The sequence below is a fragment of the Thalassophryne amazonica genome, chromosome 17 (genome assembly GCF_902500255.1).
Source record: "Thalassophryne amazonica chromosome 17, fThaAma1.1, whole genome shotgun sequence".
Classification (NCBI taxonomy): domain Eukaryota; kingdom Metazoa; phylum Chordata; class Actinopteri; order Batrachoidiformes; family Batrachoididae; genus Thalassophryne; species Thalassophryne amazonica.
The window spans coordinates 25,201,075-25,222,696 of NC_047119.1; the positions used below are offsets into that span (position 1 = coordinate 25,201,075).

At 39.8% G+C, this 21,622-nt stretch overlaps 1 protein-coding gene across 1 annotated transcript in view; it reads left to right on the forward strand.

The window, feature by feature from the left end:
• The window catches only part of LOC117530103 (astrotactin-2), a 362,187-nt gene that overhangs the window by 140,535 nt on the left and 200,030 nt on the right, over positions 1–21,622 (forward strand). The window contains exon 8 of the mRNA XM_034193043.1: positions 4,625–4,813. Coding sequence (XP_034048934.1) covers positions 4,625–4,813 — 189 coding nt within the window. The remainder of the gene's footprint in view (positions 1–4,624; positions 4,814–21,622) is intronic.

Genomic DNA, 21,622 nt, shown 5'->3' on the forward strand with positions numbered 1-21,622 from the left:
TCTCCATCGCCATGGTGAAAACCAAGGGAGAGATGGTGCAACCAGCCATGATGCCTACTTCTAGGCACTGCCATGAGGTGGTAAACTCATGAGCTGAGAAGCAGAACTGCAAGTCTTGGAAGTAGGTTTTCACCAGAGTAGTAATGGCGTCCGGGATGTTGAAGAACTTCAAGGCAGTTCAGAGGATCTCATGAGGCACAGAACCAAAGGCATTAGCGAGATCCAGGAAGATGACGTGGAGATCCTTTTGGAGAATGCTTATGCCCTCCGTTTGTACTCCCGAAGCTTTCTTCCAATGTTTCCTGAGCTGCCTCCTCTGTCGGACGAGGCGCTTGATCTCCTGTTGCCTCCTGGAGACCGGTGGGGTAGGAGCCTCTTTAGCAACTTTTGCCTCTTTTACTCCAAAACGTTCTGACCCGTACTGGTAGATGATGTCTCCCATCTGATCCAGCTTTCTCTCTGCTGTGCCTCGCAGTTGATCGAGTGTCCGGCTCAAGTCAGCATTCACCGTCTCCCACAGCTTCTTGTCAGCAGCACCGGGCCATTTCAACGGCAAACCTGTGCCCTGGGAACTTTTTTCCCACTACAGGTCTGGGAGGCTGGGCGGGTTCACCATCTGATGTTTGTACCACTGTTGATTCTGTGCTTGGGGTTTCCTCTTCCCTGACAGTGGTGCTGATGCACTACAAGCTGTGGCTTGTATCCAGTTGCTGTGCTTCACTTGACTGATTTGACCCCTTCCGCAGAAGACAGTCAATGCGAGGCCACTGTCTTTCTTCACTCAAGCACCTTTTCCTTCCCTGGTGAACCCTCAACCTATGGTGAGATGTCACCTTCCTCCATCCACATACACAGACCTTCAGCGTTTCAGGAGTATATCTGTGAAAACACTTATGGAATTGTGAGACTTTGGAGATGTTGAACATTATCAAACACATGAAAATGTAAAAGACAGATTAAAAAGTGATTTGGCACAAGATGACCCTTTTAATGTTTATCTTAGTGGATCCAAGACCATTTTATTTTCAAATCTGCCCATTGAATATTAAAGCCTGCATGAAAAACATCACGAATCAGAGATTTTTAGACTGTTTTAAACCTGGAGAATATGGAAATAAGTGCACCTAACCCTGTCTGGTGCTGTTTAAACCATGGGAAAAAAGTGTCCGAAGCCAAGGACATCCAAAACAGTTATTACTCTCAAAAATACTCTTTATTAACAGACCAGGAGATGTGAACACAAAGGTTCAAAGGGTGATGGATTAAAATAATAAATATACATGTTGTAGGTGCTGTAATTGATTTAAATTAAATTCATCATTTCGACAGCCACAGTGATAATATGAACATTGTACAAAGCAGGATGATGGCTTTAATGTACAGAGGAAGAGGCACAGCCAATTTGAAATTTAAGAGCAAACAACTGGTAATACTATTTATTGGTTCTTCATCAACTTACATCAACAGCAATAAATTAAATAACTTGAAATGTTCAAATGATACCACTGTTTGCATTGTTGGTAGAGATAATACATAAGGTTTTCAAGCACTGCAAGCAGTTTAAATACCATAGAAAATACTGTAGAATCCACATACAATGTTATCCACTGTGAAGGATTTCGGATTTTTATTTTTTCAATCTTCTCATTTGAAAGGTAGCTTCAGGGATTAAACCTGAATGTCATCCCATGCTGGCTCTATCTTCTGCACATTATTTTTCGAAGGCTTCTTTTCATGAACGTCCTCTACTTCAACCCCCAACTTTTCTATTGAGTTTATACTTGTGAACTGAGAAAGCTTTTTATTTTTAAGATATTTTCCTGAAACTAAAACTAAACTAAATTACATTATGGCATAATAATCTCTCTGGATTTCCTTTTGAAAAACATTATACTGTGACCATGAAGAGATGCAGCTGCTCAACAACAGTGTAACGCTGTGGCATTTAAACAGTTTTTGCTTTCTACAACCCAAAAAGTTGGGACTGCATGGAAAATAAATATATATTTTAAAAAAAAACACAGTGATATGGTATAAAACAAGTCTAAAAATCAGGCTCTGTCATGGCATGGGGTTGTCGGTGAATAATAATAACAAATAAAATGACATAAAAAATAAGCAACAAAAAACAGAACACAATAAAGAATATAATTCATTTCAGTCGGCCCAAATTGAAGTCAGTGATTAAAATAATATATTAAGAGATAACTATGTTATTTATTACTAAAAAAAAGGATATTTCCTGCTTGAATGTAAAAAAACAAACAAACAAAATGACAGTTTGACTGTCGAAAAACTGTTCCACAAAACAGACCTAAGTTAAAGCCCCCAAGATCCTCTATGAAAGAAAATATAAAATGTTTCAAAATCCACATCAGGGTCCTAATTAATGCCAAAATTTTGAGCAATGTTCTACTTGGTAAGATGAATCATCACACCAAATTTTGTGGATATCACCTGAAAATCTTTTGAACAACTCTTCTAAATGTTAGACAAACAAACAAAGAGATAATTACTTTATCAAGAGGATTGACATTTTGAAAATCATTCCACTAATCCAGCTAACAACATCACATATTTACTAAAACTGTAGAAGAATGCCTGATCGATTTGAATTCCCTTGGCTTACTCATGTTCCTAGATGTCCCAAGTTATAATCCTTCATGCACACATCTTTCACAGTCAAAGCAGTCAGCTCCAAATTTCAATTACCTCTGCCAAGATTAAACATGCACGTCTGTCTGATAGAGGATGAGTCAAATAGCTTTAGCCCAATCACCACAAAACTTTGTGAATCAAGTGGTAGGAAGAGCCGAATAAATTTACAAACAGCAGCCACCTGCGTGTGTTCTTCAAGGGGGAAGATTTGTCTCGTCACTCTCCAGTCTCCTGCTGTGGGAGCTCAAATGTATGCTGCTGGGAGCGACTGATGTTAACGCTTTTTGATACCACACGTTATCTGCTGCCCTGAAATCATAAAATATTCCAAGTTTTCTCACTGAAATGAAGTTGCAACATTGTAAGAAGTATTATGTGAGAAGCAGGGCTACAAACATGCATGGCCATGTGAGAATGTTCAGTCTTAGGTGTGTTTGAAGTTTAAAAATGAGATGCTGTCTCTACGATTTAACATAGTGCATCCCATTTTGTACCTGACGCAAAACAGTGAATAACACAACACGAGTGTTACTAATAGTTTCCACCCACGTCATCTAAAAGCACAAGACCACTTAGCCTGATGTGGGTGGGTTAGTCTAAAACTGAGGTGGGATCACGCGTGCAGTCTAGAAAGTGTTTGCATCATAGACCAGGAAAAACCTCATGTAAATTCTAGTATGCTGTTTTTCTTGTATTGAAAGTGTAGGAGCATGAAAGTGAATTGAACACAAAAATGTTCAATGAAAGAACAGGGAGTGTGGATGTGAGAATATCAAGGTAATTCCACCACACTTTTGGAACCTCTCCAGGTCGTGGATGACAAAAACACAAACGGACAACTGGTCGGTCCCTCCCCACCTCTCAAAACTAATGTTTTCAAACTGGGGTTTTGCAAAGAGTTCAGTATGCTGCTAAAAAAGTGTTTTCATTTTGACTAATTTGCAGTACAGACAAAAAGTTTTGGAATCACCCCTGTTAGTCCTTCTGTCAATTCTTTAATTACAGTTTTACTTTTCATATTCTGTTGCATATTTTGTACTGTATTTGGCCACATGTTGGGTGTTGTATTTCTCCCTGCGGTTGCTGTGTTAAATTGCTAGTTGACAATCGCGTGAAGTGAGGTGCCACACCCAGCAGGTGTCAGACATGTCTACAGGATATTACAGCAAAAACAATGTTGCTTAATTGGTTGTGTGGAGAAAGTCGGGATTTCACGCCCTACGCTGTATTTTAAAACATTTTTGGGGCCATCTTTTCATTTGGGACCAAAACAGTTGCAATTGTTCACCACCACAGATGAATGCGAAGGTATGGCACTAATTATTTGCATTTACTGAGGTAAATATGCACACGCGCACCTCTGCAGGGTAACACTCTATGCTTTCCAACATGTCTAATGATATCTGAGCATATTCAGTGGTGATAAGAAGCATTTTACTGCTGTTTTCTGATTGCCCCATACACTTCCTATACTAACTGTTTAGCACATTACTATTTTAACAATCAAATTAAATACTGGATCGATTAAAATCTTTTTTGTGCAGATTAGAAAGATGATCCCAAAAAGACCTATAAATAGAACCTAGGCTGTAAAATCCTGTACCTCACCTTTAACCATCATCCACTGATTTCATCTTCTGTATTTGCCATTTTAATTTAGTGAGTTATAAGAAGGTAGTATTCATTATTTTTGAGTTATTGCCTCCACAGCTCACCCACCCACTCCTCTGTATTTTTGCTGTATGCTGTGACCAGTACAAGGAATGCCAGGACATATAAGCAAATATTCTAAAGTCTCTTTTCTCAGTTATATTCATATTCATCTCAAACTCGGATGTCTTCAGCATGTGGCAAAAAATAAATAAATAAATTGACCTTGTTGTTTCAGTACTTAAGGAGGGGGGGGGGTGTAGCTTTGCGTGCACTATGCACAACATGATACTGACAGCTTACCTCACTTCCTCAGATGTGTGCAGGAGTACAAACTGGCAGCGGATGGGTGCTCCTGCCTCCTGCAGTCAGACAACTGCGAGGGACCAAAATGCCCAAGGCAGAATGTCCACTTCAATGACACCCTGTTTGGTGAGATGCTGCATGGATACAACAACAAAACCCAGCAAGTCAACTTGGGACAGATATTCCAAATGACCTTCCGGTAACTAGTGTCCAAGTATGCACATTTACATATACACAAATGGACGCTCAGTGGCAGGAAAAATGAAATAATTTCCATAAATGAGAAGTTATGCTCTGTTAAAAATAGAAATGCATTGGTATTCTTTTTTCTGTATTACCTACAGTCTTCTTTTATAGGCTTGTGCTTGGAAAATAATCTATTTTCCATCTCGCTATTTTGTCTGTCTTTGAAAAGAGTTGTTTTTTGTTTTCACCGACTCACACCAACCACCTTATATTGCACTTCCAGTTAGACCTTTTCTTTCACATCTCAGCTGTTTACATTTTTTCCAGTGTCCCTGAAGACACATCATCAGGAGTCAGTCATCTTTTATCAGTTTTGCGTTGTGGGGAGGGATAAATGTGAAGCTTTGAGGTCTCAGTGGAGCAGCTGTGAAAATCAGAGGCAGAGGGTTTGTCACTGGGCCGCCGCCACCCGCGTCTGTCCGTGTGCACGCCAGTGCATGTGAGAAGGCGATCAGAGAGTGATGGCTGAGGAAGGACTGAGAAAACCTGGCCGTCTCTGATAAGTCGTGTTGTGTTTGTGGTGAAGCGCTCCTGTAATCACAGAGGGATGACGAGGCTCTGTCTGTGTGCAAATACAGCACAGCGCACTCAGAAATCCACCATCAGCCTGCATCTCTCTTTCTGTGCCACATTCGCTTTCATTGACACACACTTTGTTTATGTCCACATTTAGAGGCCTGGTGGCAAATTGTGTCTCCTGCAATCTGTCGTTTGGGTGAGGGTAGCTGTGTAAAGCTAAAGCTAAATGTTGCACGTTGAGACACAACTGTAAACCTGAATATCTGCAGAAAACATGATTCACTGGATTTTCATGTTTACTCTTTAGTTTGTTTTTTGTTGTTGTTGTTTGGTAAAGTAACTTTTACAGTAATTTGGAAGTCAGCAGAATTCTGCACTGCACAAAAAAATGTAGTTTTTGTCCACAGACTGGCACAGCTCTAATTATGTTTTGTAATTGAATAATTTATCTATTATTTTTTTATTAATCGATTAATCTAGCATTTTTTATTAGTCTATTGATTATTCATGGATTATTCCAATATGCTTTAGTTCATTTTATAGTAATGAATGTCAACCTTGCAATAAAATATCTTGTCCTTAAAAGTATTTATTTCACAATTGTTTGTTAAACCCCAACATATAAAGTGACAAAAATAAAAAAAGGAGACCACTCTTCCTGAGACACAAAGCTCAATTAATCTGTTGCTAATTTTCAGGATTGCTCCATTAGCTGTTCATAAAATGTCAGAAAATGGTGAAAAATATTGATCAGTGTTTCACAGAGACCAAAGATACTCAGTTAACTGTAAAGAAACCAGAAGATATTTGCACTTACGAATCTGAAGTGTAAGAATTTGGACATTAAAAAGACACATCAAAATAACGAATCAGTTCCCAATATAGCCGATGATTATCTTTATAATCAGTTAATAATCAATGAATTGATTAATTGTGCAATAGATTGCCTCATGTTTGGGAAGAGACAGATGTCGGTTTATGTCCCAGGTCAGGACACCCTATATTAAAAAAAAGAAAAATCAATAAATAAATGTTTGATGTTAATTTGCTGATCTGTTGCTGTTGTTCATAGCATGCATGCACTTTCATTTGGAGTGAATTCATTATGGGCACAGTCATTCTATGCACTGTCCACATGCTTTTATGTCACTTAAGTCCACATAGTAAAATGGTAAAATGGATTGCACTTCTGTTGCGCTTTTTTTTCCATCTGCTGTAGATGCTCAAAGTACTTTACAGTGTTGTCTCACATTCACACATTCACACACACATCAGTGTCAAAGTGGTGCCATCCAAGGCGCTGAACTACTCACCAGGAGCAACACTGGGAATTAAGGACTTTGCCAAAGGGATCTTATTGATTTTATATATATATATATATATATAACAGGGTTCAGTGCCAGGTGTCTGGTTCAGGCTACCTACCAGTGTCCTTGGTTAGGACATTTAATCTTCATTCTCCCAGTCCACCCAGCTGTTAATGGGTAGGCAGGGAAGCAGTGTTAATTTTATCAATGATAATTTTGATGATATTTAGTTGATGACCTTTTATTTTATGACTTTAATTGTAATGACAACATAAATTAAAAAACAATATTTTGCTAAAATAATAATGAAATTTTTTAATTATTGTGCACTGATGATTAAAAATTAGACAAAATTCCCTTTGTACTTTCAGGAGAAAAGAGAGAATTGACCTAGAATAAGGTTAAACATTTCCCTTTGGATTAAAATGATTTGAATTGGTCCGGTATTTAGAAAGGTTGTTAAAATGGAGAACACACCACAATGACTTCTCACTGGCCACTGAATGTGCTATAGAATATCAATAGATATGTTAAGAAGTATAGAGAGTTTAGGTGTGGGTGTACAAATGTGCATATTTCCCTCACTAATGTAAAGTTTTAAAACCTGTGTTTAAAACTACTGATTATGGACGCCACACCCTGCTCATTATTTGTCTCCATCAGTCCACTGTAAGCAAAGGTCACAATGGCACATTCAATTTTATTTATTTATGTTAACCAGCTAAGAAGAAATCAAGTCTGTTTTCAAAGTTATGACCAAATTTTTACTTACTTTTGACAGTACAGATGAGCTAATGGCTGCCCAAATTTGATTGACCCAAATATAGTGAGAAACAGCTGCCAGCTGCAAATAAACAATTTCAGATGTATTTCTTGCTAAACATTGCTAAAGGGCGTGATGTGTTGTGTGATAACATCATCACAGCTGCCAAACGAAAAGGTATCTTTTCTCAGAGAGCTCTGCCTTTTTGTGTGACCCTACTGAGCAGTTTAAATTGAACATCTCTGAGCTTTTCACAAAAGCCTTTTTAATAAACCATTCAGGTGGGGAAAAGCTTGTCACCAATAAAAACAGAAGACACTTATTTTGGCTGTCTCCATCTACAGTCAGCTGACATTGCAAAAAAATCTATCACGAAGGGCATAAAGAGCTCATCAGATTGTACCGAAATGTTGCTGGTGAGGGTGAGTGCTTTTTAGTAGAGGACCTAACAAAGACATTTATGCACATCATTTAGGAGAGGATAATTGTTGTAGACTACACAGTGGTGTCAGTGTTAAAAATCTGTGGGAAAAAAAAATCATCTGAAATGTATTAGATTTAATTATCAAATATTTGGTGAATGGGCACAAAGTCAAATTTGAATAAATATTTACATGCGCTTAGTAGATTTATTCAGAAAATAAATCCAACCTGTGAAGGAAATATGACTGTATTCCAACAAAATTTGGTCATTCATTTTTTTTTAATTTTGTATGGAGGTACCTGAGATTGTGTTACTCAGTAACACAATCTCACCCGAGATGATGAAACACTTCAAGGAATGCTTATAAAACAAATTTTTACTCCTAGAATGCCCTTCAGCAAAATCAGTACTTTAAACCTTTAAACCTTCTACAATTTTCAGTAAGTGACGAAATGGTCAAAGTTAGCACTGCTGAAAATTAACTTCAGATGGACTGTTGTGCCATACATGGGTAGTCATGGATCCTCATCCACTTCATGCTCTGGTTCCTTGGCTTGTAGAAGATGTAAGGCCCATGTCCATATCATGTTTTTTTGTTTGTTTGTTTGTTTGTTTGGAGCAGCATCTTTTTTTCAAATTGCTCCAGATGGGATCTGAGTTTATGCAACCACATGCAGCTGCCGAGAGAAAAGGTATCTTTTCTCAGAAAGCTCTGCCTTTTTTGTGACCCTACTGAGCACTTTAAATTGAACATCTCTCAGCTTTTCACAGAATCCTTTTCAATAAACCATTTAGGTGGGGAAAAGCTTGTCACCAATAAAAACAGAAGATGATACTTGTTTTGGCTGTCTCCATCTACAGTCATCTGACATTGCACAAATTCTATCACAAAGGGTATAAAGAGCACATCAGATTGTTCTGAAATGTTGCTGGTGAGGGTGAGTGCTTTTAAGTAGAGGACCTAGCAAAGACATTTATGCACATCATTTAGAAGAGGATAACTCAACTGTTGTAGACTAATATGACCCCAGTGAACAACTTGGGACTTGTGCCAAAATCTCTATCCGGGACGAACAGCCCGAAAATGACCATGCCCTTTTTCATCCCAAGTGTTACTTCAAATGTAGCTGTATTTTCCTAACTGCAGCAGCTATAGATTTTCCAAGGTATTCAGTATATTCAGAATGACCAGTACATGTTTTGGAGGGTCATAGAAAAATGTAAAATTTCTAGTTTGATATTTTAAAAGAAAAATGGCTAAAATAAGTGTGTCAACTTATTACACTGAAAGAAACAAACATTTGCCAAATATAATGAACTTTTATTTTAGTCATACTGTTATCAATGGAATATTGATTTAAAGTGAAGAGGACAAAACAAAACCTGTTTCTTTAACAGACAGCAGTATCTGGGGATCTTAAAAGTTTTAGAGATTATCTGGGAACTTTCCCAACATATATTGTTGCCCCAAGCGGCTTGGGGCAACTGTTTGTTGTGATTTGGCGCTATATAAATACAATTGATTTGATTTGATATATGCACATAATTTAAGCCTAGAAAGTTTAAGTTATACGAGGTCTGTTAGAAAAGTATCGTACCTTTTTATTTTTTTCAAAAACTATATGGATTTGATTCATATGTTTGTACGTCAGCCAAGCTTGAACCTTCATCTTCGTGAACACCTCCATTTCGGAGTGCCAGAGGACAAGTTGGGACATGCCTATCTCGGCTTTCAGTGCTTACCAGTCGAGTGAGTATAAGAGAAATTGTGGAGAGCTGGGCTTGTCCTCTGGCACACCGAAACGGAGGTGTTCCTTTGTCTCGCTTCATCAGCGAATCGATCGTGACGCGCGAAGCCTCCTCGCTTCTTTCCATGACAAAATCTCTTGTTAAAAGTGATATCTGCCGGAAAATGGCTGATGTCCAGCTCTTGTGATAACCAGAGAAATTGCACACGACGGTCCCGGCTCCACACAGCCATCCGTTTAGAAATGATGTGGTGGTTTCTGCCTCTCGATGGCGGCTCGGAGCGCGGCGCGCCATGCGCCATTGTGGGCCATCCTTAAAGCTGTAGTAACACTCCTTATTCTCTGTGAAGCCCGTAAAATTTTCACCGAAAGCAGATCAATTTTTCGAATGGTTTCCAGCTGCCTGTCTCTAACAGTTTCTGAAAAAATTCTGATGGAAAAAAAGCCCAAATCATTCCGCCATTTCCTCGCAATGAAACAACGATGAGAGGGGTGGAGCAGTGCTCACTCAAAGCCTGCCCACAGGCGAATGACGCAACTGACAGGCATGGAAAAACTCACGTATGCGCACGAAGGTTCAAGCTTGGCTGACGTAAAAACATATGAATCAAATCCATATAGTTTTTGAAAAAAATAAAAAGGTCCGTTACTTTTACAACAGACCTCGTATGTGGCAATTCCGGACTGTATGTAGTTTGTTTGACCTTATGATTTCTCACGGTTTTCTGTTAAAATATCAAAATTTAAATTTTACACTTTTCTATGACCCTTCTAAACATGTATTGATCATTCTGAACATATTGACTACCTTGGAAAATCTGTAGCTGCTGCAGTTTAGCAAATACAGCTGTATTTGAACTAACACTTGGGATGAAAAAGGGCATGGTCATTTTTGGGTGCTTCATCCTGGATAGAGATTTTGGTGCATACAAGTCTAATACCCAGTCACACTAGAGCATGAATTGGACAAATGTCATACAAATTGACATTTGAATGACATTTGTGCTGCATTCGAACGCCTTGTACAACATTCCTACAACAGTCAGCACATTCGTGTGTCGCTCGTGCTGGAAAACATCAGAATGGTGGTGGAGTCAGTTGTACCGCATTCTTACTGCTGTAGCAATGGACATTCGACCTGCAGTTGAATTGATTTTGATCTGCAGCACGAAATTGCATGAATACCATACAAATTGATTTTCGAACGACATTCGCGCAATTCGTGCTGTGTTTGAGCTACATTTAAATTCCTCGGACAGCATTGTGGGGATTTAGGGAAATTCACCAAATTGGCAGTCCAGCACGAATGTAGAGAACAGGCACACTACTGTCGTGCTGCATTTGAACTGGGGAATAGTCGTATGGCGGTTGTACTGCTGTGTGACTGGTAGCTCGAACTGGCATCTGAAATGGCAATCCACCAGCATTCGGAGCAGTCTTATCACGTCAGCATGTCCTGATTGTGCCACAGATTAGCCGACTCCCCCTCCCCATCCTGTTCAATGCACAAAGGAAATATTGTAATGTGCAAAATCTGTGGCACGCAGTCATCATGTGCACTAGATATGAACATTGTCCAATCACACTGAATACACCGCGTGTCACTGTGAGTCAGTGCGTCTCTGTGACGCATTGATACACTCTGTGGCCATGTAGATGGGGTCTAACAGCCATGATGACATGATAATACAGATGGATCCTCTGACACATGAGGTGGACTGACAATGGATGAGCATGTGATTACATGCTCATTCGGGATGTTCCCTCTTCTCCTGCTGCCCCCAGTCACATTATTTGCCTCTCCTTTTTCACCCAAAATAAGCTCCTTCAGCTTCTCCCTTGTTTCACTCAGGGTCACCATAGCAGATCCGAATTGGATCTAAATGTTGATTTGACACATTTTACACCAGATACCCTTTTTGATGCACCTCCACATTACATAGCGAATGATCAAGGGTGGCCTTGAAATGGGAACCTTCTGCGCTGGAAACAAGCACACTTAACTGCTTGGCCAGGACCCAGTAGCCCAATTTCCACTGACACTCTGTTGGACAACAGGGCCTCAACTGATCTGATGTGGAAACATGAGGTGTGATATGCGTATTTGATTTGGCAAAATTTATGCCAGATGTCTTTCCTGATCCAACTCTACTTATTTATCCAGGGTTGGGACCAGAATTCCAAATATGGATGAGATTTCAAAAACTTTCATGTGTATGCCATTCCTCCTGCTACCCTCCTCATTTATCTGGGCTTTGGACTGGCACTCAGAATGTATTGGCTGTATACCCTGTGTGGTTTACTTCATAGGTCTTCAGACTCTTTGTACAATGGCTGACATCAAACTTGTACAGAGATGGAAAGGGATTTGCACTCAAGCCAGGCAATACACTTGACAGGTTAAAACTCTTGAAGCATCTTGGCAGCTGTGCAAGACACAATAGGCAAGTGGTGAAACATCTCACTATTCATTATTTATTGACATTGTTTTGGCTCTTGTTCCTTTCAGCACTATTCATTATCACCGGGCATAGATCTGAGATCCTTTTTGTTGAAATCAGGCCTTGCTGGTAGGAAATCCTTCAGCCCTTGTTTCTTTCATACCAAATCAAACTTTTAAAAAGTTGCTTGGGGAACTCTAGAAGAATTAAGAATGAGTCAAGTAAGTAAAAAAAAAAAAAATACATGTTCATCAAATTGAGCGTCCTTGTTCTTGAAATAGTAGCCTCTTAGGCCTCATGTTTTTGTAAAGACTATAATAATTCAGTGAGGTATCACTCCAAGTCAAGTTCAGCATTATGTCTCTGTGGTTCAAATCCCATTTTACAGCCTCTGTAATGCAGCCACCCTCTTCTCTTTCCGGTTCAACATACATTATGTGTTCAATTATAATCCACATCCTTTCGACACATATAGTGTTCATCAGAGATCAAAATGTGAAATTAAGTGACTGTCGGCATGGTCACACAAGATAGCACAATGTTGTGCGGGAGAAAAATAAATAGGAAATAGATGAACACTAGAACAAGGAGGGACAACTTTGAGAAGAGGAAGAATTAAAATGTTGATTGTTAAACGGCCAGGACATATATATACTGAATAAAAGTTACTATCATAAAATACTTTAGTAATTATGTCGGCATGTCGTCCCCAAACCCCAAAATGGTAGCATCTTTGAAATCTTTTGTGCACGTTATTGTCTTATGGGGAACAAGTTATTTTGGTGGAACAATTAATTAACTTCTGCCCATAAAATAATTCCCTCCCTGGAAGAAGTTATAACTTGCACACAAGAAAATGCCTTGTACCCACTAGATAATAACTTGTGTACATAATATTACAAGATCACACATGATCATAGCATTAGCACACAAAATATTTACTTGTTCTAACAGGATAATTATCTTGTGTACACGTTTTGAGAGTCTGGGATTTGCTTTCACAATCATCAATCAAATAAAATACAGAAGGTTTGTGGTCCTATCGTGATTGATTTGTACCATGTGGTTTAAAGCATATAATGCAAGTGCATTTGAGATATCCAACTCCACTTTATTTCCACAGTGCATAAAAGTCTGGCACTTTTGTCAATTATTCATACATCAATTGTATGATAGCTTTGCACATGTAGAGGCGTGGGTTTGCTTACAACATGCATCTTGCATTTGTATCTTCATTTTTATTATTACTACTACTACTACTAGTAGCAGTAGTAGCAATAATATTTAGGTATATTTAAGGTATATTTATTCCCAAATAAATGCAAGATATTTGTGTGATGGACAAAACTGCTAAATCGGTGACATGACCCTGCATATTTAGTGGTGCACTTATTCATTGTCTGCAGTAACTCTGTGAAAGTGCAGTGCAACTTCATCTTGCTCACCTCCCATTTTTATTAGCACCACACCATTTGCACCTGCTCTTAGAAAACACAGACATTGCCATATTAATTGTGAGAATGCATGGTGATCCGCACTTTTCATGTTCTCGCCACTTAGAGCCAAACTTTAATAGTTCCATGCCTATGAGCAGCAGAGTGCATTTCCCTACCGGTGTGCCTTTTTGATGAATAACATAAATGTCTCTCAGTGCAGAGTTCACCTGAAATGAAGCGCAAAAAGCACTTATGCTAAGCATCGCAGCCAAGCAGTACTACAGAGAGCTGGAAGAAGAAAGGACTTATTCTTAATGCAGAATGAAACAATATGAGCAGTAAAACAGGATGGGCATTGTTTGCTGCTAAGCTGTAGGCTTTTTCTGTGCATCAACATTGTGGTTCCATCTTTTTTTTTTTTTTTTTTGTGACATTTAAAGTCAACCCACGCACTAACTTATAATGATATCCTACTTACTCCCTGTAATTAAAACTATTACTGCACGGTCATCTTCCAGGCACCAACCTGGTTTAACTTTATCAAAACTTATTGTTCTTCTCTTTTGATGAGAGGAGAGTTTGTCTAGTAACCCTGTGCAAATGTCTGTGGAAACAGGGTAAAAAAAAAAAAAAAATTATTATATAGATATATAGTACTATAGATATTTATGTATATATATAGTATATAAAATATGGCCGTTTTTATAAAATAGGTAGCGACACTTTTTGCAGCCCCTTGACCCACATAGCACGATTGAGGCCGAATGGCTATGAAGGGAGGATTCAAATGCCACTCATGAAATTTTGGAGTCAGCCTCCAAATTGCATCATACCAGAAGTCACCGCAACACTTTGGCTACAGTTACATGCACTCTACATTTGTGTATTGCTCGCGCTGGAAAACCAATTGAATGGCAGGCAAGATGAGGTCCCACTGCTATTTGATCATGCTTGCAACATTTGCATGGCATGATGAACGCAGGTCAGACATATTGTGCCACGGCCGAGGAGCTGCACAAAATCATCGGCCACGTCAAGCTGTGACCAAATGGCACGATGGAGGGAGCCTTCATACCAGTGCCCAAATGATGGCGAATGCTGGGCGAGCGGCTATTCGACCCACTCTCGGCAGGAGTCGTTGTAGTCCAGGTGCCACCCATAAACATCCAACACCACTCGCGGGGCACTTAGAAACAGTGGGGCCATTCGCGCAGACAGCATGACAGTAGAGCGCAGGCGACCACTTTCGAGCTGGCTGTGCGAATGACCCTGCATTGTCTAAGTGCCACGCGAGCGTGCCATTACTGAGCAACACAAATGGCATGCGAGTATGCTCCCCCTACAACACAAATGGCATGCAAGTGTATTGTGCACCCCCCCCATGATCCAACATTGTCGAGGTGCAGCTGAGGTGGCCGGAGTGCGATCACTTTCCAGCACAGCGCACATGTGGATGGCTGTCATGTCCATGCTGGAACAGCTGAACGCTGGTGTACTCGCAACTCACAGCTGGAGAACACATATCGTGCCTTGAACAACATCTGCTCTCAACACTCCACACAATGCATGTGTGGGTGTGCTCTCAGGCTGTAATGACATGCTGATAATTACATACAAACAAGATGACATTTGGACCGACCAGCCATGTCCCAACGTGCACGGCACGGAGTGAACTTTGTTACCAGCTGGACAGCCAGGCTAATGTCACTTCCACCACGTAAGTTATAGTCTACATGAACGGTAAATGGTAAATGGAGTGCATTTATATAGCGCATTTCCATCTGCATCAGATGCTCAAAGTGTTTTACAATAATGCCTCACATTATATATACAATATAACCGTTTCACAGAATAAATTTAGCCGACGGTAGAGATTTCGACTCCACCGACCAATCACGGTAATGCTTGTTGATGATGTCATCGTATCTTCCTCAGTGACTCTGAATGACTGGAAAAGGCTGCAGTCAGTGCTTTGGTCACAGGCTCCATCTCCAGCTCGATAGATTAAAACTTCTCCTTGTAAGAGTGTAAAATTATAAGTTATTTTAACCCTCTGGAGTCAACTGACTGAATTTGAGCATGTAAAAGTCACATGAACGAATTCAGCAACTGTCCCATTAAATTCACCAGACTCAGTCTCCCTTTCAATGCAATTTAAAAGTGCATGCTTCAAGCTTCATACGAGTTTTTAAATTATGTTAATAGGCCTACTATAACCTGAATTACGATTAATAATTTCCACAATTTGTTTTGTGAATTTTATGGTCATATTTGGTGCGTGTATTTGCGGAAAGCCGCAGTAGACAGCCTCACATTTCCTCATTCAACTACACTGACAGCTCTGTCTCGGGGCAGGAGAGCAGAGAAAAAAAAACGCGCCTTCCGCTTTATCATTGGTGGAACCCCACGACATATGCCAATCAGGATCATCAACCCACATGGTGGCATCTCCGGGGTCATTCTGGACAACAAAAAAAGCGAGTTCTCCGCGCTTCTGTACAGCACAAAAATCTGGTGCTACCAAATAGGACTGACTTGTAGAAAAGGAAAGTAGCTGGTGCAACACAGAAGTAGGTGCTGAAAAGTTTAATAAGGTGCTGAAAACATAGATAAAGACTAACATTTCGATGTGCAAATCACATCTTCATCAGAGTCCTGAAAAGACCTGGATGGTGCAGCCTAAATACTAACAGGAGCCATACTGATTGTCAATCAATCAATCAATCAATTTTTTTATATAGCGCCAAATCACAACAAACAGTTGCCCCAAGGCACTTTATATTGTAAGGCAAGGCCATACAATAATTATGTAAAACCCCAACGGTCAAAACGACCCCCTGTGAGCAAGCACTTGGCTACAGTGGGAAGGAAAAACTCCCTTTTAACAGGAAGAAACCTCCAGCAGAACCAGGCTCAGGGAGGGGCAGTCTTCTGCTAGGACTGGTTGGGGCTGAGGGAGAGAACCAGGAAAAAGACATGCTGTGGAGGGGAGCAGAGATCGATCACTAATGATTAAATGCAGAGTGGTGCATACAGAGCAAAAAGAGAAAGAAACAGTGCATCATGGGAACCCCCCAGCAGTCTACGTCTATAGCAGCATAACTAAGGGATGGTTCAGGGTCACCTGATCCAGCCCTAACTATAAGCTTTAGCAAAAAGGAAAGTTTTAAGCCTAATCTTAAAAGTAGAGAGGGTGTCTGTCTCCCTGATCTGAATTGGGAGCTGGTTCCACAGGAGAGGAGCCTGAAAGCTGAAGGCTCTGCCTCCCATTCTACTCTTACAAACCCTAGGAACTACAAGTAAGCCTGCAGTCTGAGAGCGAAGCGCTCTATTGGGGTGATATGGTACTACGAGGTCCCTAAGATAAGATGGGACCTGATTATTCAAAACCTTATAAGTAAGAAGAAGAATTTTAAATTCTATTCTAGAATTAACAGGAAGCCAATGAAGAGAGGCCAATATGGGTGAGATATGCTCTCTCCTTCTAGTCCCCGTCAGTACTCTAGCTGCAGCATTTTGAATTAACTGAAGGCTTTTTAGGGAACTTTTAGGACAACCTGATAATAATGAATTACAATAGTCCAGCCTAGAGGAAATAAAATGCATGAATTAGTTTTTCAGCATCACTCTGAGACAAGACCTTTCTGATTTTAGAGATATTGCGTAAATGCAAAAAAGCAGTCCTACATATTTGTTTAATATGCACTTTGAATGACATATCCTGATCAAAAATGACTCCAAGATTTCTCACAGTATTACTAGAGGTCAGGGCAATGCCATCCAGAGTAAGGATCTGGTTAGACACCATGTTTCTAAGATTTGTGGGGCCAAGTACAATAACTTCAGTTTTATCTGAGTTTAAAAGCAGGAAATTAGAGGTCATCCATGTCTTTATGTCTGTAAGACAATCCTGCAGTTTAGCTAATTGGTGTGTGTCCTCTGGCTTCATGGATAGATAAAGCTGGGTATCATCTGCGTAACAATGAAAATTTAAGCAATACCGTCTAATAATACTGCCTAAGGGAAGCATGTATAAAGTGAATAAAATTGGTCCTAGCACAGAACCTTGTGGAACTTAGTCTGTGAAGAAGATTCCCCATTTACATGGACAAATTGTAATCTATTAGACAAATATGATTCAAACCACCGCAGCGCAGTGCCTTTAATACCTATGGCATGCTCTAATCTCTGTAATAAAATTTTATGGTCAACTGTATCAAAAGCAGCCCTGAGGTCTAACAGAACAAGCACAGAGATGAGTCCACTGTCCGAGGCCATAAGAAGATCATTTGTAACCTTCACTAATGCTGTTTCTGTACTATGATGAATTCTAAAACCTGACTGAAACTCTTCAAATAGACCATTCCTCTGCAGATGATCAGTTAGCTGTTTTACAACTACCCTTTCAAGAATTTTTGAGAGAAAAAAAAGGAAGGTTGGAGATTGGCCTATAATTAGCTAAGATAGCTGGGTCAAGTGATGGCTTTTTAAGTAATGGATTGTGCCTCTTTATTTAAGAAGAAATCCAAATCTTCTTCAACATCTAAATTGTTTTTTTCTGCCTGCTATACCCCACTGGCGGGAAGAATAAAAAACACAATTTACAAATATTAGCACGTTTTTAAGAGTGATCCGACACTTAAAGAAATCTGTGCTGAGCCGCCCAAATTTATATTCAGACATGCCCGTAATATTTGTGATTGACTGGTTCACTCAGATATAATCACTCCTGTCTTGACTACTTGGCTCTCCAGCCCACCGAAAGGTTTCTTTAGATGCAATAATTGTGCACAATGCTCTAATTCCACCAATGTAAAGTGCTTCTCTCATCCCCGTACTGGTAAGCAATATTCCATTTCTTCATTTATCAATTGTAACACTACACACGTAGTATACCTTCTAAAATGTCCTTGTGGATTGGCATATATAGGCCAAACAAAATGTCAACTCAAATTACGGATAGCTGAACATAAAACAGCAATCTGCACTTAGAATCTAACTTATGCCATGGCGAGGCATTATAAACAGGCCGGTCATGGCTCTCCAGCATCTTTAAAATTCTGGGGATTGAGAAAATTACAGTTCCACCCAGAGGAGGTGACATCATTAAAAAACCTTTATGTAGAGAAGCATTTTGGATTTATGCTTTCGGCACTTTGGAACGTTTGGTTTGAATGAAGAATTGAACTTTACTTGTTTTCTTTAACAATAATATTTATGTTTTTTTTACTCTGGGTTATTGTCATTTTGTTTGTTCTCTTTTAATTGGGACGGTGTGTCTCTAATTATGAACTAATTAGAAATTGAGTGCCTTGATTGACGGATGGTCATGCCCCCTTTACGCATTATGACACCTGGCTCCTGTTAGTATATGGGCTGCAACACCCAGGTCTTTTCAGGACTCTGATGAAGATGTGATTTGCACATTGAAACGTTAGTCTTTATCTATGTTTTCAACACCTTATTAAACTTTTCAGCACCTACTTCTGTGTTGCAGCAACTACTTTCCTTTTGTACAAGTCATTCTAGACAAAACGGCACCAAAAGCAGACAAACTAACACTGCCTCCTGCTGGACAGAAGTAGGAAGGGTGAAATGAGATTATTCCAATGCACAAAAATACGTCTACCAAGTCAGAGAATCAGGTGCTCAAAATTAATTATATCTGTTTGTTGTTGATGCTTGTTTATTTATTTATTTATTTGTTTGATTGTTTATTTTAATCAATATAGCTTTGCAAAGGGACTATATGACCTATTCAGAAACACTTCCATTCTAACTTTTACACTTAAATTTATAATGTGATATATACCGTTAGCGTGAAGGGATTCAATTTATTTGTGATATGAATTTTAACTATTGCCCAGCCCTACATCACATTCACCCCGATGTGAGGGTGCTGCCATACAAGGTACTCACTACACACCGGGAGCAACTAGAGGATTAAGGATCTTGCGCAAGGGCCCAGTCAGGATTTGAACCGAGGATCCTCTGGTCTCAAGCCCAATGCTTAACCACTAGACCAGGGGTGGGCAATCATGTGCCATGAAGGGCCAAGACACTGCAGGTTTTCCTTGCAATCAGTCACCTCAGCAGGTGATTTCATTAATGATCACGTGTCTAAACAGAGGATTTCATTGACGATTAGGTGTTTATGTTCAGGGGAGAAGCTCATCAGCCACACACATGTTGAGGTGATTGGTTGCAAGGAAAACCTGCAGTGTCTCGGCCCTCTTTGCCCATCCCTGCGCTAGACCATCACCTCCCCACCATGACAAACAGAAAGAGTGGAAAAATAAATAAAAACATATATACAATAAGGGGATAGGCGTGAACTCATTCATGTGTGATTGCTTTGATCATAGCACTGTGGACAGGGGGCACGTCACTTGATTGACTCACTGTCAGCTGGAAATACGTAAAATAAATAATCACAGAACAAATATATAATACAACCCCTGGCAAAAATTATGGAATCACCAGCCTCGGAGGATGTTCATTCAGTTGTTTATTTTTGTAGAAAAAAAGCAGATCACAGACATGACACAAAACTAAAGTCATTTCAAATGGCAACTTTCTGGCTTTAAGAAACACTATAAGAAATCAAGAAAAAAAGATTGTGGCAGTCAGTAACGGTTACTTTTTTAGACCAAGCAGAGGAAAAAAATATGGACTCACTCCATTCTGAGGAATAAATTATGGAATCACCTTGTAAATTTTCATCCCCAAAACTAACACCTGCATCAAATCACATCTGCTTGTTAGTCTGCATCTAAAAAGGAGTGATCACACCTTGGAGAGCTGTTGCACCAAGTGGACTGACATGAATCATGGCTCCAACACGAGAGATGTCAGTTGAAACAAAGGAGAGGATTATCAAACTCTTAAGAGGGTAAATCATCACGCAATGTTGCAAAAGATGTTGGTTGTTCACAGTCAGCTGTGTCTAAACTCTGGACCAAATACAAACAACATGGGAAGGTTGTTAAAGGCAAACATACTGGTAGACCAAGGAAGACATAAAAGCGTCAAGACAGAAAACTTAAAGCAATATGTCTCAAAAATCGAAAATGCACAACAAAACAAATGAGGAACGAATGGGAGGAAACTGGAGTCAACGTCTGTGACCGAACTGTAGAAACCGCCTAAAGGAAATGGGATTTACATACAGAAAAGCTAAACGAAAGCCATCATTAACACCTAAACAGAAAAAAACAAGGTTACAATGGGCTAAAGAAAAGCAATCGTGGACTGTGGATGACTGGATGAAAGTCATATTCAGTGATGAATCTCGAATCTGCATTGGGCAAGGTGATGCTGCTGGAACTTTTGTTTGGTGCCGTTCCAATGAGATTTATAAAGATGACTGCCTGAAGGCAACATGTAAATTTCCACAGTCATTGATGATATGGGGCTGCATGTCATGTAAAGGCACTGGGGAGATGGCTGTCATTACATCATCAATAAATGCACAAGTTTACGTTGATATTTTGGACACTTTTCTGATGTTTAAGGATGATGAAATCATTTTTCAAGAAGATAATGCATCTTGCCATAGAGCAAAAACTGTGAAAACATTCCTTGCAAAAAGACACATAGGGTCAATTTCATGACATAGGGTTAATGTCAATGAGCAGATGTGATTTGATGCAGGTGTTAGTTTTGGGGATGGAAATTTACAGGGTGATTCCATAATTTATTCCTCAGAATTGAGTGAGTCCATATTTTTTTCCTCTGCTTGGTCTAAAAAAGTAACCGTTACTGACTGCCACAATCTTTTTTTCTTGATTTCTTATAGTGTTTCTTAAAGCCAGAAAGTTGCCATTTGATGTTATGTGTCGTTGAGGAGCGGACCTGCGTCTGACGGACCCAGCGCCAAAACAACCAGAAAGCGGTTCCAATAACAAAACAATTTATTTTCCCCCTTTGGTGCATAACAAGTGTACAAACGAAATAAAACGCGTCTGTCGGGCGAGTGAAGACGGCGCGCTCTCCAGCGCCCAAAAGGATCGAAGCCCGGCGCTTCTGGACCCACGGTCCCCGCCAAACACCCCGGCAGGTGACACGACGAAACGCGACTCTGCGAGAGTAAAAAGGTGAGGTAAGTCAGCAGCTACAACTAAT